This window comes from Molothrus ater, chromosome 2 (genome assembly GCF_012460135.2).
Source record: "Molothrus ater isolate BHLD 08-10-18 breed brown headed cowbird chromosome 2, BPBGC_Mater_1.1, whole genome shotgun sequence".
In the NCBI taxonomy this organism is placed as follows: Eukaryota; Metazoa; Chordata; class Aves; order Passeriformes; family Icteridae; genus Molothrus; species Molothrus ater.
Window position 1 is genome coordinate 40,216,898 of NC_050479.2, and position 25,380 is coordinate 40,242,277.

The window sequence follows — 25,380 nt, forward strand, 5'->3', positions numbered from 1 at the left end:
TGCTTCCCTCTTTCTCTGCCTTCCTGCCGACTTCCAGCCCCGAGCGCTGCGGCGGGACCGCGCCGGCGACATGGGTAGGTGTGGCGGTGCGGGATGGGGCAGCCCGGAGCGGGTGGCGGCGCCCGGCCCGCGGGAGGGATGTCGGCCCGGGATGAGCATCCCTCCCGCCGCTTCCCTCCGAGCCGGCTGATCGTGCCGTGATCGAGCTGACAGCGTGGCCAAGGGGTCTCGCCCGCCCAGGGCAGGTTCTGCTGCTCGGTGTCGCTCTGAGGAAGTCTCCGGCGACTCTCGGGTCTCTACTCTCCCTCTGGGGCAGCTCTCCCTCTGCAAACGCTGTATCCTGGTTTATGCGACCGTGCCTTGAAAGCCGAGTGAGAGCCGAGAGCTGGTGCCTCGGTCTCTGTAAGCTCCGAGAGCTGAGCCGGTAAGGTTTATCCTACACTACACTTGTAAGGCATGTGGAGCTTGAGATCTGAGCACAAGTTAAATGTAGTGTTCCCTGCAGATGTTATATAATGCTTTTTCATTGGCAGTGTTTGCCTAGGGTTCACTTAGTGGTTTTTAAATACATAGATAAAGAGCTGGAAGATTCAGATATGGGCAAACCCCATCTATCTAATTAATCCTGAAGATTTTTTTCCTGTCTAAACTGGAACATTGAGTAATAGAGACACAAAACTGACTTTTTTTGTGACGGATGTCTCTGTTGCCTTTTGTTGGACTGTGGGTCCTGCAGTGTCTGAGTACATGGGTGTCTCTCACAGCAAGCAGCTCCTGGGCTGGAGAAACCTTATCTCACACGGGGAAGGAACCTGAAATGTCCACCCTCCATCCCCCCAAAAAATGAACCAAGAAAGTGCCATTGCATCTTCAGCAAGCAAATCTGTGTTCTGCGGACAGGCAACCGTAGTAATGAGCAGGCAGGACATGTCAATGGTGCTGCCAAGGGTCTTGCTGGCTTGGGCAGACAACCAGAAAACTGAAATAGTTCTCTGAAGAGAAAGAAATGGGATGCAGCTGTGTCTGCCCGTTGAATATCAGGCTTGTTGCTTTATGGATTTGCTTGGATAGTTTCTGTGTGGGTGTTTTTCTGGAGTAGCAAGGTGTGAAGCAGGAACTCCTGGAGGGGGATGTCCTGTTGGTAGCAGCATCCTTGTGCAGGTGCTGTTGGGCTGCTCCAGGGAGCAGAGGTAATAGTCTTGTCTGTGCCCCAGGTCAGGTGTCAGGACTGTAGGCTTGCTCTGGAGGCAGAAACATCCTAGGTGACAGTATGGGTGTGTACAGATTTATTGTGGCCACGGACAGGAAGCATTTCATCCGGGCAGAGTTGCTGTGATGGCTGCATGGAGCAAGGCAGTGTGCTCCCATCTCTTATCACGGACTGTGAGCTGCAAGAGCTGCAGCATCCTCTGCATCTCTGTGACTGCAGGGAAGGAACCACCCTGGTGGGAGGGAGCTGGAGCTGTAAGGCTGCCCCACCTGACCTGCAAGGTTGGGATGCAGAGAATGGCACACTGATAATCATTTAGATGTGGTGCTGAAGCCAAGAACGGAGTGGTTCTTGTCTTTACGTGTCTTAAAAAATAGTAAATGTCTTAAGGGAATACAAAGTGCCCAACTCTGATTTAAGCTTTGTCATGAAAAATGTGGGGCTCTTGGGTATTTTGGTATCATGAAAATGAGCAGTTCTGCGGGTCATTCTTTGTGGGGAAAAAATAAGAGGGGCTGAAGGTTGCCCCAAAGAGGGACTGCTCCAACATGCCACTAGCAAGCTTCAGATTTATCATGCAAGATGGTGGGTGCTCTGTGCTTTGTAGGTCAGACCCTGAAGCTGCCTGACAGTGGAGTCCTCAGTTTAGGTGCCTGTGCTGAAAGGTTGGCTTTATGCTATCTGGAGTTTCTCCAAGCCTCTCTGCAAAACAAGGATAGAGGGTTGAAGTCAAAATGTTTAGAAATAATAGTGTCTCTTAAACATTGAAGTCAGACGATGTTGTCTGAAAAAAATTTGCCTCCGTGATGTCCTCTGGGTAAGGTTTCTTGCAGAGGTGATACTTTTGCCATCAGGAAAGCAGAAAAAAACCCAAACCAAAGCAAGAACCAGATTCTAAATATTTTTTTCCCAAGGCTTAGCTAAGAGACATTAACAGCAGTAGTTAACAGCTGCCCATGCTGTTTTTCTCAGTGCATGTTGTAAAAAAGCTGGCAGTGGGGTGCACATGTGCTGGAAAGGCCAACAAGTGGAAATAACCAAGGAGCTGATATGAAGATGGACTATTGCTGACACCTTGATATCCTTCAGTGTATCTTCTCTGGTGGGTTGTGGAAGGGACACTGCCAATATCTCCAATAACTTGTGTATCAGTTTCTCTGGGTCTGGATTGAAGGCACCGGAGACAATAGTTCATGTTCAGACTGAGGTATTTATTATTTCTTATCAGTGAAACAGTCTCACAACCATGAGTTCAGCAGCCTTTCATTAGCAAGGCACAAAATGGCTAACAATCTCTTGTTACAAGGCCTTTTAAGACTAAACTGTCCAATTAAGAAAGAACACCTAGATTATTTTCCCTTTTAACCCAGTAACTGATCTCTCAAAGCCCACAATGCAGACTTTTCTGCCTAATTAAAAAACACCAGTCAAACCCATGAAGAAGGAAGAAGAATGTAAAGACGAACAACCCGCCTCCATCCTAAAACCTCCATCTTTCTTCGTATTTATTTCTATATTCTAAAACCCCAAACTCTAAGTTTTCTGCCCTGTGAAATTACACACTTCTAACCAACTACACACCTGTAACCCCAGTGCTATCAATCAATTTTGGAAGCCTTCTCCACAGCCTCACATCAAATGAAGTGTTCTCTTGTGGGTCTGTGCCTTTAAGCACAGAAAGTTTAATATTCTCAGCATCCAGGATTCCAACACTTGTGTACCTGCATGTGCCCTGAAATGGGTGTGTTAGCACTTTCAGAATGTTGCTTGTTCTCTAGGAAAATATATTCTTGAATCACCTGCATAGCTGAATCACTTGCAACTATCTCTGTTGTGAAGGTACTTGTCCACAGCAGTGAAGGAAAGAATTGGAATAATCTCTTTCAATGATTTCTGAAAATTACTTGATTTAATATTGTGTCAAAAGCTATAGTATTTTACTGTTTTTGTCTGTTGTGGATTGTGGAATAAATAATGATTTTCACAAATATACTTTTCCTATAGAGATGTATTATGGCCAGACTCGATTAACAAGCAAGGATTTCAAAGTTCACATTTCATACTTGTTCTTATCTTAATGAGCTTGCTCATGTGTTTTATGTAAAATCTTTGTGGAAATCCTATGTGGGCACAGAGCCTTTATCTGACACAGTGAAAGCTCAGCCTTCAAGCCTGTCTCCTGAGCTGGGGAAGCCCTGCAGGGCTCTACTTGGAGTGCTGCCAGGGGTAGAAGGCCTGCCAAGAGCAGCTGGAAGTGACTTCAGGGCTGCAAGCAGCTGTCTGCCCTCAATGGGACCCCTCTGCTCTTTCAGGTCTTCCCAGGTTAAGGGTTCAGGTTATGGGAGTGCCTGCTAAAGTGGATCACTCACTTGGGGCTTTATATTCAGTCCCCTATAAATCCCTTTTCAGGACTTGACCTCCATGCCTGGCAGGGCATCTCGAGCCTATTCTTTAATCTTGACTTGCCTTTAAGGTAACATCCCCAAGAGTGAGTTGTTACAGGACTCATCATCTGTGGGTGGCTGGTTTACCACCCCCTTGAATGATGTGTGGTGAGCAGCCATGGGATGCTTTGCCTCCTCAGTCCTTTTGAGCCTCTTCTGTGAGTGTAGGAATTCATGCACACTCTGAAGAACCAAAGGCTGTCAAGTGAAGTTTTGCCTAATAACTATGAAAAGTCTCCCTTTAATAAACTGGAAATTTAATCACCCTGACCAGGACTGTGTTTATATTTCATTCTTTATTTTGAGTTGAACCTTTTTTGTATCTTCCATTGATTTTAAGGGAGTATTATTAGTTGCAATTAACTAGTATTTTGGTTTTTTCCCTCCGCAGGAGGAAGAATTTCACGCCAGTCGGTAAGTATTATTTTCCCACATAAAGAGTTGCTCTACTGATTCTCTTTGGGTTACATTGTTATGGTAATGTTAGCAGTGCCCAAAAATCACCCTATAAACATACGATAAAGGTATACAATAAAGACTTACTGACAAATGTGCAAAAGCAGCCTAGTAACTTATTAAATTCTTGCTAAGCATTAATTTGCTAACCACCCTGAATCTTTCAACTGATAAGTACATGTGTCTTAGCAGCCCTAGCTCTGCCTTTGTATTTCTTATCTTACAAGATTTTACTCCACAGACTTTCCCTCAGCAGACAAAGTCAGAGCTCTGCAGCAGGATGGTGGCATCCCCAGGGCAGGGTGAGGTTACAGAGGGGATTATAAAACATATAAAACCTTCAGGTTACCTTTTGGTGGTGGATCTGTTGCTTCCTGACCAATGAGGGTAACAACAGAAATGGTTTTGGTAGATGTGTGTATGGGCACATGAACACTGTAATAGAGGACAGTATGGTGCAAAACAAGGACAAGCACACATTATATATTAGCAAAGATTAATTGTACAGTCGCCTGCCTGTAGCAACTTGGAAAAACAGAAGGCCTGTCACCTGGGAAAGACCCAGAAGCTTTCTCTTGCATGGCCCTGTCCATGCTCAGCTCCAGCTGTGACATGCAGACCCCCTCCAGTTTGGAGCAGCCACTAAAAAACGCAGCAGTGGCTGCTGTGCCAGCATGGGAGTGCAGGACAGCTCCACCAGGCACAGAAGCAGTGGTGGCTTGAAACAAAAATCTTGCCTTGCTGCTTGTGACCTCCCCAGACCAGCATGTAACACCCTCCTAAAGAATAAGGTCTTGTGTAGGGTGATGGCAAAACACTGGAGAGGTTTGTGACCCAAGTGGTCAAAAGATTTTAGTGAGCTTTTGTAAAATTCACGTGGAGATGGGTCCCACCAGTTCCTGGGCCAGGACTGCTTTGTCTTTTCCTCTGTAGGCAAGAAAAGACATGGAGAGGTCTTTGTTCTGCTTCAGGAGCAGACACTGCCTCCTCTCCACCTGGGCTATGTGTATTTGTTTTAATCACAGGTGCTTAAAAATAGCCCTGAGCTTCTAACTGGTGTCCTGCAGGGATTTGGTGCATTTTTGGTTGGCCTTGGGTTTTAATTTTTTGTTTTTCCAGAAACATTGGCTTTTTGCGTATTTTTAGATACCAGTCAAGATTGCTGTAAGGGTTAGGTGCTGGAGACCTCAAAGGTGCATAGTGCAACACTTGCAGATCATTTCTAGCATTGCTAAAGGTCTCTTGCAAAATGAGAGGTGTGCAGACCTCTGGGGACCAAGAGAGGAAAGTGACAACTGGCTCTTGGTTCAGGTAAACTGACTCTTGGTTCAGGTAAACTACTGTCATCCCACAGAAGCCTGTGCAGTGTACAGACCCTGAGTACCTACCACTCCCACTGAGTCCATGCTGAGCTTGCTTGAGCTGTGGGTTGCAGTGAAGAGTGTTAGTCTGGGTTGCACCGCTCTGAGCTCACATTTTCTCTTGCCTCCAGAGGCCCCGCTCTCGCTTCCCTTTGGGAGCCACCTTCATCATCAACAGTGACTTCTTCGAGCGGTTCTCCTTCTTTGTCACAGCAGGTATGTCCCTTGTCTCCTTGCGCTGAGCATGGCCCAGGCCTGACTTGGATTTGTAAGCTGTTGTTTTGATGTTCTTCCTACAGGTGTGCTCATTATATATTGCAAAAATTTCCTGCGCTGGGACGTCGGCTTCACTGCTGCCATCTACCACACATTTGTTGCTCTGTGTTATTTGACGCCGATCCTTGGAGCCATCATTGCAGACTCTTGGCTGGGAAAGTTTAAGTGAGTGCTTCCTCAGAAAGCAGCCAAAGATCTTGAAAGCTCACCTGAAACCAGTATTACTTAAATCATCACCTAAAACTGCAGCTGTGAACAACAGCTTCAGAGCTGGTGTTGCCTACTCCAGGATAGTGTGTTTTATTTCACCAGAGAATGAGGTTTTCACTGATTCAGCTCAGACTTGAAACTGCACTGTAAATTAACAAATGTTCCAGATCTGCTAGTTTGTTAAGGCTGGTAACATGCTTTCCCAGCATGCTGCATGTTTTTCCTCTCACCTGGGCAAAACATAAGCAAAACTAAAGAGAGTATTCACTGAGCTGTGAAAATAGATACTGGGGATTATAATTAAATAGGACAGTCTATCTACCTGTTTCAAGTGGCCAATGAAATAGTGAATTACTGTGTTGTCTGGTGTTAACTGGGCCTGAGAATAAGTTTTAAGTACTATGTGCTTTCAGAATTGACAGATCAGTGAGGGGGTCTTACTGAGTAGCAATTCTTTCTCTAAATGATGTCTTTAGTGTCTTTAGCTGCAGTCTGGTTGGTCAGGTACCACTGCAGTGCTTTGTGATGTGACCAGGTTATTTCCAACAGCTTTATCTCCCTCTGCTTTCCTGATGTTTTGATTCTAAAAGTGTTTACTTTGCCTGAGAGAAAGCACAGTAAAGATTTTATGGAGGGTTATGAGCCATGCATGTGAGCGGACTTGCCAAAGGTCTCCCAGAGATTAGAGATGTGCTGTGCAGTCAGCTGCACTGTCTTCTTCCTCTGTAGGGACAGCCCCTGGGAGCCCAGGGCTGCGACCACAGCCCTGTGTGCTCTGTGCAGCTGCTCTGAGCAGTGCAAACTCACTGTAACTAGCGGGATGTCTTAGAGATTGCAGCCTAAATATATTGTGCACTTGCTTGTCTAGATGCTGTGGATTCTTTTTAAAATTTATTTTGGCTTTTTCATGTTTTATCAAGATGAAACATTCCAGAGCTTGTATCTCTTATCCTTTGGCACTTGGATATGCCTGTGCTGCATCTGAAAGGGCCAGAGCTTTAACAGGAGCTTGTTAGGACGGCTTAATCAAGAGAAAACAGGCTTTAGGATATGCCATTAGGTATTAACACCCAAAAATGCAGCAAGGTGTCACGAGGAAGGCTTAAACAAGAATTTTTTTTAAAAATCTATGATGTCAAGAGGGAGATAACCTAGGCTCTGTTAAGGACCCTTAAAGTAGAGGCTCCAATCGTCCACAGTCCATGTACTTGGTGCAATGTCTGTCAAGAAGTGTGACAGGACCAGCTCACAGATTGTTGGATGTGAATTTCTTGGGGAAAATAGCACAGAACCCACATTTATTTTTTAATTGTCTGCCATCAATGCAGTGCCAATTATGTAAGTCTTTGCAGTGGGTTTGTAAGCCTCACAAATAAAACCCAGAAGTTTCACTCCTGATCAGCTCAGTTTCAACTTTAATTGGAGACTTTTTCCCAGGTTGCTAGGTAAATAAAGTAACTCTATGGAAGCGCAATTAAAAACCAAACCCATTAAACTCCATCTTTTAAATACCACTAAACAGCCAACTCCATGTTGCCCAACTTTATAGAATTTTTTTACTCTGCTACAGGCAAGGTCAATTTTAAGTCAGAGAAACCTTGTTTTAAAGTGAGGGGAACTTGGTCAATGTCCCTCTTGTGTCAGGGCGCTGCTCCAAGCTTGCTGTGAGGATCTCTTGTCTATGTCAAATAGTTGGATTGTTCTAGGTCTTTGAGCATTGTCCTTCATTCTCCTACCTTGCACTAGGTTTGGGACCACTCCTGAAAGCTGGGTTTGTAAATAATTTCACATCATTGCATTGTGTTTCTCCTGCTTTTCCTCCAACCTGGAGACCTGTGTCTGTGCCTATTGAACGGAGGCCCACCTTAGGAAACAAGTGAACATGGGTTAAACTTCAGCTGTGTACTTAAGGTCCAACAAAGTGAAAATGGAGAATGCTTTTACTTACAGAAAAGAGGACTGGACCCTAAAGCCAGGGTGGAAGACCTGGTGAATATGTAATATTGTCCTATGCACCTCCTAGCCAAGGTAGTCAGGCTGAAAGCCTGCCGCCTGCACTCTTCAGTGCAGCTCTTACTCAGATCTGAGTGTAAAAATGTTGGTAGACTTACAGCGAAAAAGGTGGCGTTATACAGTGTTTGTTCACAACAGTATTTCAGGAGTATTGCCATGTGTGAAGCAGATTTTTGATTTTTCTTTTTTTTTTTACTCCTGCAACTAAAATCTAAACACAGTGAATGCTTAATGATACTTAAATCAGTGTAAATTGCAGATTTTAGTTTTGCAGAGTAGTCTATTTGATCTTCAGCATATAAAAACATATGAAAATAGCATTCTTGAGTTGGTCATTAAAAAGGCAACCACTGAAGATACTGTGACCTAGATATTGTGACCTATAGAATCCATTTGTTATCATGTTATCATAATTAATTAAAGGCTACCTTAATTAATTAAAGGCTACGTAGAATAATGATAATAAAAGAATAGAAATACGGTGGCTGTGGCATGTGACCTGATTTTTATAGTAGCTTCTGACAAGTTCAGTCCATAACTTATTGTATCTGTTAGTTTTTTTCATTACCAGGAATCTTTAAAGTAAGCAGAAGTCTGCATTAGCTGTGGAATTATCTGTCTGTGTGTTAACATATCTAAGAAAATGTATCTCCTGTCTTGACAACAGGACCATTCTCTACCTGTCCATTGTCTATGCCATTGGGCAGACGGTGCTGTCTGTGGGCTCCATAAATGACCTGACGGATCACAACCAGGATGGCTCTCCCGATGCTATCGCAGTGAACATGTGAGTTGCCTTGTACACATTTTTTATTGCAGGCAGGTGAAAGATGAGACAACTTAAGTTTATGTTAGTTGAATTTCAACTCTCTTTCAACCAGTCTATTATATATGCTGTAAGAACTAACCCAAAATGATTTTTTTTCCTTTTCCCCTTTGTTCCAGTGCTCTGTCCATGGTTGGCTTGATCCTTATTGCCTTAGGTACTGGTGGGATCAAACCATGTGTGTCAGCATTTGGTGGAGATCAGTTTGAAGAAGATCAGGTAACAATGTCCTTCAGATTTTCAGTTATACAGATTCTCTAATGTTTGACTATTATAGTACTCTAATATTATACATGTTTAGATAGATGCATGGGTTTTCCTGAGGAGCTGAAAAAGGAGCTTGCTAATTATTTGTCTTGAACTTCAAAAACAGGTTTGATCTAGGCACATCAATGTGGTTGTGGCTAAGCCTTTCTAAACATCTTTCTCTTTTTACTGTAGGAAAAGCAAAGAAGTACCTTCTTCTCTCTCTTTTATTTGTCCATTAATGCTGGAAGTCTTTTATCTACTTTAATCACTCCAACTATCAGAGGTAAGGTCACATGTTTGTTGTCAATTGTTAAACACCAGAAAAGGTGCGTTGGATTGCAGTCCAGTCCGGCTAAAGTTCGGGTTCTGTTCTCTGACACACTGGAGTTATCTAGCAAATAGTCTTCAGTGTGTCATCCAGCTTCTCAGAGATGAGGTACTCTCAAAAACAAGCCAGTTGAAAGCCTTCATTGCCTTTAGGGTCAGAAGTACTAGATCTGAAAAGACATGCTGGGACTAGCAGCTTGCATGCCTACTGCACGTTTTAATTCCACTAAGGTACAAATGTGTCACATCTTCCAATACCTTGAAAGTATCACACTTGAAAGAATTGTATTGCTTCCTGGGAAAGGAAGGGCAAGAGAGAACCTTCTGCTCTGGAAATGTTCTCATGCTAAGTACAGAAGCATCTCTGCATGTAGAAATATATGAATCTATGTGACAAAGTAAATAATTTTTCATATTGTTAAATAAGAAAGTTATGTTCTCTTTTGCTTGTGAAGAATAGCATGATCCTAAACAAAACCCAGCATTTTGCTAACCTATATGCATATGGATTTCTGTGGCAAGCTTGCACAGATGGTGCTGTATGGGTGCACTTGCCAGCAGTTTCACAAGGCTGCTTTTCTGAAAATTAAGGAAAGGAGCATGTGAATTCTGGAATATCCCAAAAGCAGCAGGCTGAACTTCTGGCCTTTGTATTTCTCGACTGGAAAAGACTCTGTAGAAGAGTTTTAGGTGTTTGCTTAAAGCAAATTCTATACTTTCCCAAAAAAGGAAATAGAGATGCATGAGGCACAGCATGTAGCTTACTTCCTTGCTGATTCAGGGTGAAAAATTCCTTGGGAAAAAATGACAAAATGAGATAAGGGAGGTGATAACCAGTTTCTGCCTGGAAAGGTTTGACCAGAAGACTTATACAACTAAATCAAGACATGAGTTATCTGCAAGCTACCATTTTTTCCCAACCATATTATCTAATTCTCCTCTTAGAAGAAGTATGGAGAAGAATGTAATGATTTTGTTTAGTCTTTTATTTTATAGTGCTGAAGTCAGTGAGAGTCAAATCTGTGACTAATGCCAAGGAGGGGAGGGGGCTGGTGATTGTGATTTTGTTTCAACAAGCTGCACTTACGTCACTAGAATCTTTGTTTATGAACTTGGCCCAAAACTTTTGTAATCTAGTTCCTTTCTCACTAAGGACATGCTTTTGACCCTTGTAGTGTAATTCTTTATGTCTCAGTGTAAAACTAGATGTAAATTTCCTGTGAGGAGATCCTGAGAGGCGTTAGGCTGTTTGGTCTGGAGAAGAGAAGGCAAAGGGGGCATTTTATCCAAGTATAAAAATCCCTGATGGGAAATGAAGAGGACAGAGCCAGGCTTTCCTCAGTGGTACCCACTGTCAGGTCAAGAGGGAATGGGCAGAAGCTGAAATAGAGGAGGTTCCCTCTGAAGATCAGGAAACGCTTTTTCACTCTGAGGGTGATCAACAATTGGCACAAGCTGCCCAGAGGGGTTGCGGAGTCTCCATCTCTGGAAATACTCAAAAGCCATCTGGACACAGTCCTAGACAATTGCTTCCAGGTAGCCCTAGTTGAGCAGGGCACTTGGCCTGGATGATGCCCAGAGGTCCCTAACAACCTGAGCCGTTCTGTGATACATAAATCCCCTTTCCAATAATGAGAGATAAGTTGGATACTGATCCTCCACTCTGAGGGTGTCTGTAGACTGATTTGTTGTTCCCCCGAGAGTTTTCAGTGAATGCAAAGACCAGAAGCCATATGGAAAACATCAGCAGTGCTGACTGGGACTTTTATTTGATGTTATTTTTACTTCAGCTTCACAGTGTGGCATTCATAGCAAACAGGAATGTTACCCCCTCGCTTTTGGAGTTCCTGCTATCCTCATGGCTGTTGCCTTGGGTAGGTGAATCTCTTGCCATCCTGTTGCCTTGATAATTAGATGATAACAATCTCAGAATAATGGGAGTGTGATAGGAATTCCCAGGTATTGACCTCTAATACCTGATCATTTCTGTGATTTTTGACTTAATTTTTTTCTTGGGTGGGAAGATGGGTGGGATTAATCTGAAGCACTCACTTTCATAGAAGAGTCTGATTTGCCGGGAGAGTTGGATGGGGCTGGGCTGAGGCATGAACATCTCCTTGAATTCTGTCCATTACGTGAATTACTGTCAGTGTTTCTTGGATTACTGCTGTGTACAAATTGATCTTTAGAATGTAGGGTGAGAACTCTCAGAAAATGTGTGTTTTGGATATTATCTCTAGTCCAGGATTATAAACTAATTGTGACTAATAGTCCTTGAGCTGGAGAAATCCCGTATTTGACATGTCAGTACTTCTCAAACACCTGCCTTTTTACCAGCTGTGCTATAGGTCATTCCCTGAGCCTTACTGCTGCCCAAGAAACTGGGGGTGCCATTAGGTACTACAGTATCCCTCATGGTCCTTGTCATCCTGGTCCTGACTGGGAGCCCACCTGGCTCCCAGAGACCTCGCCTTGCCCATGAGCCCAGCCCAGGCTGGATGGTGGCTGTTGGGCTTTGCCTGTGTCCTGCCCTGTGTGTGGGATGATGAGGCTGAGCAACGTGCCTGGGAGCAGGGGACACCTTGGCCAGTCCAGCAGTTCATGCAGAACCTTGTGTGTCCCTGCATGATGTGAGCTGCAGCATCGTGAGCTCCTGAAAAGGAGCCCCTACAGCAAGGCCAGGGTCAAGGTCCTAAATACCCTCGTTTTGACCGTCCCTCAGTCGAGCAAACCTCCCACTGAGCACTTACTGTAAGAGTTTCCAGATTTAGTTTTTTGTCTTGAATAGAAGCAATCTGCTGGTATTAATTTGTTTGGTCTTACTGTATGATAGCATGTGAATAGGCAATTGCATTGCTTCTTGGGAGCCTTATTCCCACCCTGATTACCTCCTTGACTTGCAGTTTCCGTACCAAATTATTTGCCACTACTTTAGTTTAATCCTGAGTTGCTTTTCTGTTTGCATATTGTAGTTGTGTTTGTAATTGGAAGCAGAATGTACAAGAAAGTTAAACCACAAGGAAATGTAATGCTTGAAGTTTCCAAATGTGTTGGAGTAAGTACTGCTTACATTCCCCAAACCCCTGGCAGCCATTCCTAAAGCTGTTCTGTAAATGTGCCTAAATCAGAAATCTGTCTTAATATGAGGAAAGTTTCTGAAGGTTTTTGCTTTATTACAGAAGGCTTTGTACTGACACCTCCACATTTAGGGTGTCTTTTTATGCATATCTTGATTTATATGTGAATTTATACACATAGGAAACAAAATAAGGTGTCAGTGTTATGTAAAAACTTATCCCAACTTGTGGGAATCATTCCTTCCACATTGGTGCCCCTTTATGCAGAAAGAGACAAACATGCCTTGAGCTGAGTCAAGAGCAGAGCTACTAGTGCATCTTATCAGCAAAAACTTATTACTTATTAGAAGTAGAAGAACATTATTTACAATGCTTTTATTGATCCCCACTGCGTTAAGGAAATTCTTGGGGTTGCACATCAGAGTGATCCTGCAAGGAAAGGAGTGGAATCTACACGAATAGCACTGCAGGTCCCAACTTTGCAGAGCCTCAACTTTGAGATGCTATTTATTCATCTCCGAGTTTCTTCATTTTCCATTGTTGTGATTTGACATTGGCCAAATGCCAGGCACCCATGAGAGTAATTTGCTTAGCTTTTTTTCCTACAGTTGGTCAAAGGAGAGGGAAAAAAATCAAAGAAAGGCTCATGAGTTGAGACAAGAACTGGGGAAAAAAAAACCACTCCAAAGGCAAAACAGGTTCAAATCTAAAGGTATTGCTGAAGGTGTATTCCTGTGGGCAGTGCCAACATGGCGCTTCCCCACTTCTGGGCAAAAAACTGCAGGTGCCCTGTTCTTTCTTCTTAAATATGTCATCACAGCATTACCACCCTCCCAAATTGGGCCGGCAGCGTGTCCATCTTCAGAGCTATCAGAGAGTGGCTCTGTCAGACATGGTGGAAGCTATGGCACTCCCCCACTACTAAAAGTCAGGCCATGCCAAATCAACACACGCCTACAGATCTGCCATCTTTATACAGCTCAGCCTATTGCCTGTCTTGTAAGCACTGTCAAAACCAAATCTCTGTAGGTGACTTTGGCCATTACTTAGCGTGTGGCTCCTAAGGCCCAGCTTGGCTGTAAATGCTATTCCATGCAGAAAATCTTAGGAGTTCTTTGGGACCATATTTGTGTATATTCAATGTCAAGGGGTGAGACATACCTACAAATGGAGCTTGTCATAGGAGCGTCTCTCCTACAGCTATGCAGCTCTGAAAACCTGTGCATATGACACTACTCTATTTACAGCTGTGTATAAAAGTAAGCTGAAGAAGGCAGAACTTCCAGCTCCTCACAGCACTGCACATGGAGAGGGACTGCTCTGAGCTGTTTGGTCCACCTAACCCCAAGTGCATTCTCTGCTGGTTATGCAGTGTGAGGCCTTAAAAACAACAATCCCCTAGATGACTGGAGTGGGTAACAGAAGTCAAGTCAGCTTTAGCACCCTCTAAACACAAGAAGCCGAGAGCATCATCTCTAATGACAAACCAGTTTGTAGTTTCAAGTATTTGTAGTGCCATGAAACATAATTCTATCTCTCCTCAGTTTGCCATCAAAAACAGGTTTCGTCATCGCAGCAAGAGGTTCCCCAAGAGAGAGCACTGGCTGGACTGGGCAAGTGACAAGTACGATGTAAGTACTGGGGGAGCCTCCTGTGCTGTGGCATCTGCTGACCCTCAGCTTCTCTCTGTCTGCTCTGATCCATTGCCTCATGCACTGGGCAAATAGTTTTGGGCCTCTCCATCATTCAGTAGCTGATGAGGTGGCCAAACCTCAGTGCTCTCCTGGCACTGCAGGTTATCTCCTCAGCTCCTGTGGGAGAAAGTAGAGCTGTGTGACTCAATGCTCTGTAATCATAGGCTGTCCAGGGAAATTGAAGGGTGACAAAAAAAAAGACTTTCCCTTGCCAAACAAATAGAAACATTTAAGCCTTTAGGTTAAGGAAATAGCAAGCATTATCTTTCCTTCTCTATTTCCCATATCTCATGGCTGCAGAGAGGAAAAGGGAAGTGATGCTGCCTGTCATTGTTAATGCACAGGGCCATAATACTTTTCTTGGTATGAAACATCAGAATTATGCTTTGGAATTTCATTTTAAGTAGGTAAACACTTAAACTGCATCCCTTCCACACTCAGTAAAATTTCTTATCATGACTCTCAAAGCCTTGTATCCCATAGTTCCCAACTTGTCCCTTGCCTGCTATCCTCTCTGCCCTGTTGCCAACGCCAGCACAAACCTTAGCCTGTCACCTTTATTTTCCTTTTGCCTGTATGCTTTGTTCTTCTGTGAAATTCCTCAGTTGCCTATTGCTCAAATGCCCACTTCACTAAGTGCTGAATCTCATGCTGCCATCAGTGTACATGTAAAGAGGCCCAAGTCTTTCTGATATCAGACACCTTTAACCAGCAGCCCTTCCCACACAAGCAGACTTTGTACTGTTTTAACAGAAGTCATCAGATATAGCCACAACATGCAAAGTTGAATGTGTGGGTAAACATTACATGATAGGCCTTTACCTGTTGCTGTCATGTGAGTAGCAGTCTGGAACTGTCTCTTTTTTTTTTCTTTCTCCCCTTTCTTTTTTAAATTAATTCCTCTTGTGTAATTTTTATTTTCTGCAGAAACGACTGATTGCTCAGATAAAGATGGTGTTGAGGGTGCTTTTCCTTTACATCCCTCTCCCCATGTTCTGGGCAGTTTTTGACCAGCAGGTAAGTAGAAATTATTTGGCTTGGTAACTAGAGCGGTACCATGTCAGTCTCTATGGGAGCGTGGAAAAACAAATTTTTATTCTGGTTTTATTGCAAAAGGGTAGTCACTGAGTCATGTGAGTACAAGATGATCTGCAGCCAGGGGCAATCTTGGTTTATCTGAGTACACCCAGGACAGATTCAGTGACTGAGGCCTCTCCAAATCTTCTATCAGCCTGGGACTCAGGGGATGAAACAGTAATTTAAAGCTCTCTTAGCACTAATGTTTCTTCAATTGTCAATTGTCAGATGAAATTTAGGGTCCTTGTGTAAATGAGCTGGAGAAGCAGGGTTTAAATGATCTGGATGCCAGTTTGCTTAATCACTCACAGCTTGTTATAAATACCTTACACCTTCAAGCAGAAGTGTGAGCCTGTAATTCCCATTCACTTGGTGAACTGGGTGCTCAAGACTCACAAAAGCATCAGTTATAGTTAAGCACTGAAGTGGGAATTTAGGAAGATGCTTGAGAGAGCCAGGGGCTGAAAACCTTATCCAAGTCAGACTGGAGGAAGCTTGCTCCAGACTCCCCATGTCCTAGTGCTTCAGTCCAGTGCCTGTGAGCTGTAGCTGCCAGTGTGACCTGTTGCAATTGGAGCTCTGAATTCCTGCTATGAAATTCAGAGCACAGTACTCATTCCCTGGGTAAATCTCCATGGGTGGCTGAAGGATCTTGTCACAGATGCAGCAGTAGCGTTCTTGTCCCATGGTGGGCTCAGGCCTGAAGCCTGCCCCGCCTGTCCCAGCCACAGGCAGTTTCTGAGGCAGAGGGCTCCAGGCAGGTCAGGCCCTGGCTTGTCCTCTGGCTCTGGGAAGGAAGGAAGGATGGCTGAGTGGGATATGTGGGCTGCTGGGGCTCAGGCTGGCTCCAGGGTGGCTCCTGTGCCCAGCACCCAGCAGTGCCCTGCACAGGATGGCCCTGCCCTGTCTGCAGCTGATTTCTGCATCTAAGTTATTTTCTGCTGTATTTCACAAAACAAGTAAAGGAAGTGGAATGGGCCATGGGTCTCACTTTGTTCAAAGGTTTACATTGCAGACTAAGAATGCTCCCATAGCAAGCTAGCTTTACTTTTTCTTGTATTGCATGTCTTTTCCAACACTTCACTTAGGAAACAATTCAAAAGGACCTTTAGAACATTGATTTACTGTGACACCTAATTTTTTTCTTCTCTTATTAAGGGGTCAAGATGGACACTGCAAGCCACAGCAATGAATGGGGATTTTGTAGGTTACTTTTTATTCATTTTTTCTTTAACGCTTTTCAGACCCGTTTTATTTGTTGTCACAATATTAAAAATTATTTCTTTTTTTCTTCACCAGGGTTTTCAAATTCAACCAGACCAAATGCAGGTATGTTAATTTTCTATCTGCCAATTTCAAGTACTTCTGAAAGATTGTACATATATTGCCCTTACTAAGAAAATGCACTCTGAAAAATACTTAATTTTTCTCTCATGTTCATCTTCCTCAGATTGTGAATCCAATCCTGATTGTTATAATGGTCCCAGTTGTAGATTCTTTGGTTTATCCTTTAATCAAGAAATGCAAGCTGAATTTTACGTAAGTTGATGTTATTATCTGATTTCAACAGAGGCTCCTTTTATTGGTTTCTGTAACTGGCTCTTCCAGCCCTAATGTAAGAAAAGAGCAAGCATTTAGCTAAGGATGAAAGAGAAGTGCATTTCAAATGGTTTAATATTCTAACAAAATATACAAAAATCCAGAATAGTGCAAATGGTATATAGAAGCATCAGAGATTATAAGAGCAGAATCTAAGAGAAGAGTGACAATGTTTTTCAGTTAAGGACAAAATCTTTTGATTGCAGGAGAGATGGTTTTGATTGTTTTCCATATCCCTTATGTCTACCCCCTCTCTCTCCTGAAGAATAGGTGGTAGAAATAAACATTCATCCTTGGCATTTGTCATGCTTTGGGCTAAAATCAACCGAGACACAAGACATTTCCTCTTCAGTCTCAGCGGGGAGTCTGGCTTACTGAATCCTTCTAGGTGGAGCCTTGGGGGTATTACACATTATTTTTCAATGTCATTAATGAAGTTTCTGGCCGTTGCAAGGGTGCTTGGAGAGGCAGAAGAGAATACAGTTCTTCAGACAATTTTCAGAGAGCTAAAGTGCACTGCTGTTTTCCATATAGCTGTTAAAAATCTAGGGTGTGTGCTATGCTGGGAACACTGTCATCCATTTGTGGGTGTTGTGCACTGGATAAATGATGCTACAAATGACATATATACTCTAAATCTATCCTTACAGCTTAACTGCATGCCAGTAGATGTCTCCTAATTCAACAAATTTCCCTGACAATTTTTGTTCAATCTTATTTAAACATAGCAATATGGAGACAAGCTGTCACCCTGTTTTTAAAGGCATATCTTCTTGTCTCTTTCTTGTTTTACAGCTAACAACTGTATTGGATTGGGTTTTTTCTTCCTGCAAAACCAGATTTTTTTTCAGGAACCTAAGAAACATGGCCAGTCAATGTTTGAGCCCAGCAGATGCAGAGTAACAGGTTATTAGGGTGCTGCAGGAAAGATGTATTTCTTGATAGTGTAACTATGAATTGAGAGCTTAGCAGAAGACTTTCTGTAATAACATCAGCCCTCCAAATGGTGATTATGTGCTAGTTGTGGCCATTTGAATTTCCCAGAGTGGTAAGAAAAAACAAGCAGCTGAAGCTTTGAATTGCTCCTTCTCTTAAATCTCTTGTGTCTTTTGTTGTGCCAGGCCCCTGAAGAAGATGACAGTGGGGATGTTCCTCGGCTCCATGGCTTTTGTTGCTGCTGCCCTCGTGCAAGTGCAAATAGATGTAAGTTCGGCCACATGCAAGTATTTACTATTAATATTTAGCTATTAATTCAGGAAAAAAAAGGAGTGTTTAAGGGGAAAATGTGCCAAGATTCCTAAATTTGGATCCAATCACATAAGCATAGAAGTAGAGGGAGGGGAAATAGATTGCAGTACTGTTGTTAGCATAGTAAAATTAACAAGCAACAAACACCATTCTGCAAGGCATCACATTGCAGTTAATACAAATCATGCATTAAAGGCAACCTCAATCTCTAAACTGAGACTAGAAGCTGGAAACCAGACACTTGCTTGGCCCACCAGAGGGCAGCTTTGTATGTTTGACCTCTTCTGAGATTTAGACTGGAGGTGAAGTGTGACAGTCTGGGAAGCACCATCACAGCAGGTGCAAAGGTGATGGATGCACACTTGCTCAAGAAAGGATTTGTCTCCCCTAATCTTCCTTGCCCCAAAGGGAGGTGCCATGCCTGAGCCCAATGAATCTTTCCCCTGTAGCTGGGATGTTGGCAACACCTCTGGGTGGTGATCCATTGCATCCCAAGATCTGAGCAGCTGTCTAGAGGTGTCTGTTGAGGTTGAGAGAATTCTTTCCTAAGGCACCTTGTGAGATGAGTAACAAAACCTGATTCCAATCTCCTCTGTCAGGCAGTCACAGACCAGCAGGCAAATGCTCATCTTCAACATGAAATAATAAAGATTACAGTAATTATAGGAATTTTTCCAAGTGACTTAGGGCACTCATTTTACCTTTTTTTCTGTCCTATAGAACAGCAATCCAGTTTTCCCTGCAGCTGGGCAAACTCAAATTAAATTAATAAATCTGGGTGCTGTTCCTGCAACAGTTCAGTTCCAGCCTCAACTTCAGAGTGTGGATGTAGCACCTAATAAGGAAGTAAGTAAGGGCAGATGTGGAATATTAAAAAATAATTAAAATTAAGTAAGCTGAAAAAAATGAATGGAGTAAGTCAGAGTAATTCTTAACGAATGGTTCAAAATTGATTATTTTCTAGGACATTTTTACTGGAATAATTTTAATGTTTTCTTTTTTTTAATTGTGGAATGAATTGTTAATGAAAACACAGCGATTGAAGAAATAGTAACTATTTGAAGTATTACTACTTTGTTCTGACATTAAACCTAAGTAACTTGGAACTTGATGAAAATTTCACTCTTGTTAAAAAGGCTCCATTTTCTAAAAGTAGCCCCTTCCTGCAGTCAATGTCCATTCAACTCTAGTGAGTTGCTGCTATTACTGTGAGCAATGACTTACCTGAACAGGGAGCTTCTTCTATGGCCACATCACACATTAGGCTTCATGTTTTGCTGCCAAAGAACTTTTTCAGGTTCTAATACAGCACAGCATTGGTAGTTCTATTGACAGCAAAATGTGGTGGCTCTGATGCAGGCTTTTGATAAGGGAACTTAGAAAGTGTGTTCTCTGATAGCCTGCAGCTCTGTTTCCCTTGAAGAGGAGAGATCTTACTCCAACCTCCTCCAAATTCACTTCACACAGGAACAGAGTTGTGAAGAGAAGATAAGGGCACCCAAACTGTATACTGACAGGGAATTGATGTACCATGGTACACACCTGAAAATGAAAGGTATAAAATGCTCTAGTCCCTATTACAGACACTTTATCATCCAGATGTGGATTATAAAGTGCTTTTGATAATCCTACAAAACAAAGAGCCTATTTTAGTGTAGCGCTAACATGTCTATTAATGGTTTAAGTATTTTATGTTGAATAAATGTGTTTTGAATATTTAAAACATGGCATTACTGCTTTTTTAAAAAATACTGCCTCACATTATATGCTAGTGCTACCTCTGTGGCTGAATAAAATTTTACTGGGTGGTTATGGTAAGCCTGATTTATCTGGAGCAAGAAATAGGAAAATAGAGCAGCTATTCCATAATGCTTGTGGGAAGCTCATGTAATTTTGAAGCTTGTGTAGCAAATTAACCAAATAAAAAATCATGATCAAATGGAATTAATGCTTGATGTAGAAAACAAATCAAAAATGAAAGTGAGGGGATGTTCATGATCTCTGGCACTTCAGAAGTAACATGTGTAAACTTCTGACCCTCCCAGAGCCCATAACATTCCCTCAATAGACAAATATGCAGTTGCACAGAAATCCATGGGAATTTGTCTTTGTAGACTGGCTACATGACATTTGAGACTTCTAAGCTGCAATCATTAGACATAATTTCTGCAAATGAAAATAAAACTGAGCATTTGGAGCTGCTAGAGAGACAACGCTACACTTTGGCATTTAAATGGGTTCCAACGGACATCAATTTTACTTGGGTAAGTCTGCTTATTTTTTAAGACATGAATCAATGTTCTGATAAGCATCTATGTGGAGTGTGTGAGGCTGAGAGGAGAAGCTCTGGATAATTTTTTTCCATTGTCTTGTTTTCTGTCTCTCCTTGTCTCTGCTGGACCAGTAAGACTGGTAAGCTGCAGGGAGTACGCCAGGATGTCCTTTAGAAAAAAAATAGCAATTTCTCATGTACCTTGACAACTACACTTTCACCAAGACTTAGGTGTGTGGTCATACAGTGTTTTTTAGTAGATGTGTGTGCTAGTAGGAACCTAAAGAGGAAGGTCTGGAGTCTTGCTCTGAAGCCTCTGTTAAGTCCCACTGCTGTGCAATAGTGCATGTTTAAGCTGTTCTCTGATGCCAACAGCATATTTTTATAATGGTCTCTTCCACTAGATAGAGGACAACATCACATCAAAACCAGAAGATGGAAAAAGTCTCGTCAGGTAGAGCTTTTTTGTTGTCTAAATTTTGACAGTAGTATGACTCTCTCTTCAATCTGTCTTTGGGTAGCCTCTTCTTGTTGAAGTAAAGTTTTCTATACTTGAGGAACTCACATCTTGCTGGACACTTCCCTTGATGTTTTAGTGGATGGGATAATGTCTGGGTCACGATTCACTTAAGTTATCTTGCACACCTGCTTGGGTATAATTTAGCTAAAATTGGAAGTGTATACTTCGTTCCATTGCCTAGATTTTTTTATTGAACAAATGGCATGGATTACATATCTATACCTCATTTTTAATCCTGGGTAAGTGGTATCCAAGATTACCTCTCCCCTCTCTGCTTTTCTTCTGCATGTCCCACTTGCAGATGCATTTCCTACTGGTTGAAAGTAGTGACTCACTTTTGATGTTCTCCTAAGGCAATGGGTTGATGGGGATCTAACTGCCTTTTGTATTAGCTACATTTCTAGGAGATTTAGAGTTCTTTCCAAAAGGCTAATTGATTTAAAAAAAAAAAAGGCATTAAATGGGAAGACTCGATATATGTGCTGCGAATATATAATTGAAAGTAAAACCTGTATTCTTTGACTCCTGTATGTTTTGTGTAGTATTTAATCACTCTTTTGATCACTCTTCCATTTTAAAGGTTCATAAGCAATTTCAGTTTTCCTGTCAATGTTACTATGGGTGACAAGAATTTTGGAGTACTGGAACCTCTTTCTGTCAGTAATTACAGTGTCGTTCCAAATGCAGGCTGGTAAGCATTTCCTTTATTCTTATTTAATCTCCTAGACATACCTGTCCTTGGGAAAAGGGCACAGAGCTTTTTAAAACATGTGATGCACACAATTGACTACACCTATGGTCTGAACTGTGGAGTTTGGGTTCTTCTTTTTCAGGTCATATACCATTAAGGCTTCATTGCCTCAGTACACTTGTACAGTAGATTCAAAGGAATTTGGATATGGTAGTGCCTATACCATTTCACTTGATGATGTGAGTTGCCACTTGTTGCATGGACAATATAGAATTCCTTTCCATGTTGATACTTTCCTTTAATTAAAAAAACATTTGTAGAATTATTCTTCTTGTCTTTAATCCTTTAATTTCCTCTTGTCTTTAATCCTTTAATTTCCTCTTATCTTTAAGTATAGATGGTGGAATTCTGGTATCCTAAACAGGACACAAAGCTATTATTAACTATAAAAATAATCATGGTTACAATAATAACATAATGCAAGAATTCATGATCACCACTAATGGCCTTAAACCTTTAGCCGTGTTAGACACTACAGATTTGCATGACGTCTGCTGTAAAAAAGCTATTTTTATAACTACCTATGCAGTGCTTCATGTGCAATATTTGTTATTTACTCTGAACTTTCTATATGATTATAGAACTGCTTAGGATGCCTTAACTGTGCACACTCATTATTACTGTTCCTAACATGCTATTTTTAATTCTAGTGTGTTGAAAACAGACTTATCATTACACACTTTGAAGATATTGCACCAAATACAGTCCATATGGCTTGGCAGATCCCTCAGTATTTTCTTCTTACATGTGCAGAAGTACTGTTCTCTGTCACTGGGCTGGAATTTTCATACTCACAGGTAGGTATTCTTCTTCCTGAGGTAAGAACCTTGGTGCAAGTTAAGATCTTCCATGATGTATTGGTTTTAAGTGTTGGTTCTGTGCCGCTACTTTGACCCCTATGTCCCTCACAGCTCCTAGAAGGACTGCATAGACTGATGCAAGTTGGCCCTGTTTAACCAAGGACTTGGTGTTTTCCATGAAGCTATGCTGAGTTATATCATTTGAAGTCTTGACTACCAGTCCTCAGATTTCCTCCTCCCACTTATCTATTGAAAATAAGTGCAACTGTACTGCTGCAATAAAACCAACCTGGAGAGCTCTCAAAAATAAAATGAGGAAGTAGTGGCACTTCATCTCCCCACCAGTTTACTCCATACAGCCTTTTTGTTAGCTTTTATTAGTGTTATAATTCAACACTTTGAATTCCTTTGTCTCTTGAGTCCACTTTAGTAGCTGTGTGTATTTCTTCTCTTCATTCTGAATCTAGAAACTGCAGTGATGGAAATGTTGTAAGGTGTGATTTGCTAGGTGATGCACTTGATTTCTTCATGTCATGTGTGCCATGTGTTCCTGAGATGTAAAATTACACCTGTGCACCTGTTAGTTACTTGGTGTGTGTAAGTAAAAGGTGTTACAGTTAGTGTGCTAGTAGTCTCTTGTTCCTCAAAGCCTTCTCTGGACCTGTTTAGCTCTCTAGCAATCTCTAATGTCAAAAAATAAATTTAAAAAAAACCCCAACCACCACCAAAACCTAGCAAACCATGAAATCCTGTTTCCTCACAGAGAAACAGTGTTTATTGTAAGGTCAAGACTGCAGTAAATGCATCAGAAAATAAATGATACCAGCAAAAGTTAAATGTCTGTCCCTACAGGCCCCGTCTAACATGAAGTCAGTGCTGCAGGCTGGATGGCTGCTGACTGTGGCTGTTGGTAACATAATTGTCCTTATCGTGGCTGGGGTATCTGCAATCGAAGAGCAGGTAAGCATGCAACCAGTAGGTGTGCTATTATATTACACTGGGGAAAAGCAGTTCTAATCCAGTGGGAAATGATGGCAGATAAAACAAATAGTTTTTCTGCAAAGGTTTCTACTTACCTATTACTCGCCATCCTTAACTCTTGTTGCCAGGCTCCTTTCCTTGCAAGCAGCAGTTTCCAGCATCTCTGCAGTAAATTTCTTCTCATGGTATAGAAAGTCTGCGAACATTTGAGCTGAAATTCTGCATGAATGGAATAAGACCTGCCAAAGTTCTGTTAATTGCTAATGAGCCTTCACCTGCATACCACATCCTTGCCACATCCCTTCTTCTGGCTTCATTTGTTTCAAATCTCATTATTTGGGGCATAAAAACTATGTCTGTCCTGGTGAAGAGCAGTTGTACAAGATTTTCTATTTATTTGTAGTGCTCTGTAATGAATTAAAATGGCTATCTGAGAGAGGGAAGAGCTTGTCTCTGAAACCGCTCTGGCAGTCTGCAGTTTAAGCTAAATTAAATCAGAAAGAGCATGAAACAGAGATGTTGAGGTTTTTCAGGTAGAGGCTTTTCTGATCTCTGCCCACATTTGTGGTCACTAGGTCAGCTGTAAGCAGACTCAGTGCCAGCCTGGTTTAGAGATCTGACCAAGAGGAAGGAGCTGAGTTTCCTTCTCAGTCTTTTACTCAATTCCCAGTTCCTCCAGAAAAAAAGATGTTGCAGAGTTTTTCAGCATTTACAGAATTTTTGTTTTTTCAGTGAAGATAGAAATGCCAAAAGAGCCTCAATTCTGAGTTGCTTTAACATGCATTATATGTTTTAATTAATACTTAGTCCTGTAAGCCATATGATACTTGTTATGTTTACTCAGTTTCACATTCTGAGTTTCCTTCCTGAAAATACTAAAATGGTGTAATACTCAAATGAATATTGGTGGCTAAATTATGGATTTTTTTTTTCTTTGCAGTGGGCAGAGTATGTGCTGTTTGCTGCCCTGCTGTTGGTAGTTTGCATCATTTTTGCTATCATGGCTTCTTTTTATACCTATATTGATCCAAATGAGATTGAAGCCCAGTTCAGCAAGGAAGAAAAGGAAGAAGACAAGAAGGATCAAGACAGCAATGAAAAGGAAGTTGAAACTGATTCTCGACTGTAAAAGCTGTATTCAAGGAGTGTTTGTAAATCATGGAAATCCCACTCACTCTCCTGCAGTCAGAGGAACCAGGGTATCAGTAATGACACCTCTGGATTACATGTCTTGTGGAAGACATTAAGCAAAACTGTTTTAACCTAAAGTGCAGCCTGTCTAGGGAAGCAACAGGAAAATATGTGTCTCTCTCTTGTACTGAATTTGGGATCCTGAAGAAACTCCAGCAGAAGTTGCACTCTTAATGTACCTCAATCTTAAATATTACAGCATTATAATATTGAAATTTGACTTGGAACTATTGGACCCTTTGAAAAGATGTATTTTTATACTGTATTTCAATTTTATATCGTGAAGGAAACAAGACTTGTCAAGGAACAGCAATTGAAGCCAAGCTCTCTGCATGATCTCTCTAGCATCGCTGTTACTTGAAGAGAGCAGGTCACATGTGCCTTAAATTCTTTTGTACTTCCTTATAGATAATGGGAGCAAAGCTCTGGCAGTGATCAGATTAAAATGCTGTCTGTGTTCCAAGTGGCAGGAACTTGGATGTGCACTGTAATATAATGCTTTGTCTGCCTGTTAACTGCCCATTTAACTCCTGTTATGTCTTTAGTTAATATTAGAAGTGCCCACTCAGGTAAAATGATAACAACAAATGACCTTTGGAACAAGCAAAGGCAATAAAACTCACATAACAACAAAATAAGGAAAGTGTTTTAAGAACATGCTTACAGTTGCATGGTAACAAAACTCAATACCACCTCTGTGGTGCCTTTATCTACACACTCCATCACTTAAAGCTAACGGATCAGTGCTGGTCTTCTCTATTTGAATGTACCATACCACTTATGGTACATTTATGCTAG

At 41.9% G+C, this 25,380-nt stretch overlaps 1 protein-coding gene across 1 annotated transcript; it reads left to right on the top strand.

Annotated features, from left to right (window-relative positions):
- SLC15A1 (solute carrier family 15 member 1) lies at positions 1-25,045 on the top strand. The gene is made up of 23 exons (XM_036394175.2): positions 1-74; positions 4,046-4,068; positions 5,603-5,687; positions 5,771-5,912; positions 8,638-8,757; positions 8,916-9,015; positions 9,238-9,328; positions 11,163-11,246; positions 12,345-12,427; positions 13,994-14,080; positions 15,071-15,160; positions 16,379-16,423; positions 16,520-16,549; positions 16,671-16,759; positions 17,941-18,022; positions 18,788-18,913; positions 20,182-20,331; positions 20,744-20,793; positions 21,440-21,550; positions 21,693-21,789; positions 22,261-22,407; positions 23,263-23,370; positions 24,332-25,045. Exons 1-23 carry the CDS (start codon positions 71-73, stop codon positions 24,518-24,520), a joined length of 2,133 nt encoding a protein of 710 aa, XP_036250068.1. The 5' UTR covers positions 1-70; the 3' UTR covers positions 24,521-25,045.
- The last annotated feature ends 335 nt before the right edge of the window (positions 25,046-25,380 follow it).

What these genes read in the sequence shown, in the direction of transcription:
- SLC15A1 (XM_036394175.2), top strand. An exon ending in TCTTGGCTGGGAAAGTTTAA is followed by an intron (nt 5,913 to 8,637) that starts GTGAGTGCTTCC and finishes TCTTGACAACAG; the next exon opens with GACCATTCTCTACCTGTCCA. An exon ending in ATCAGTTTGAAGAAGATCAG is followed by an intron (nt 9,016 to 9,237) that starts GTAACAATGTCC and finishes TTTTTACTGTAG; the next exon opens with GAAAAGCAAAGAAGTACCTT.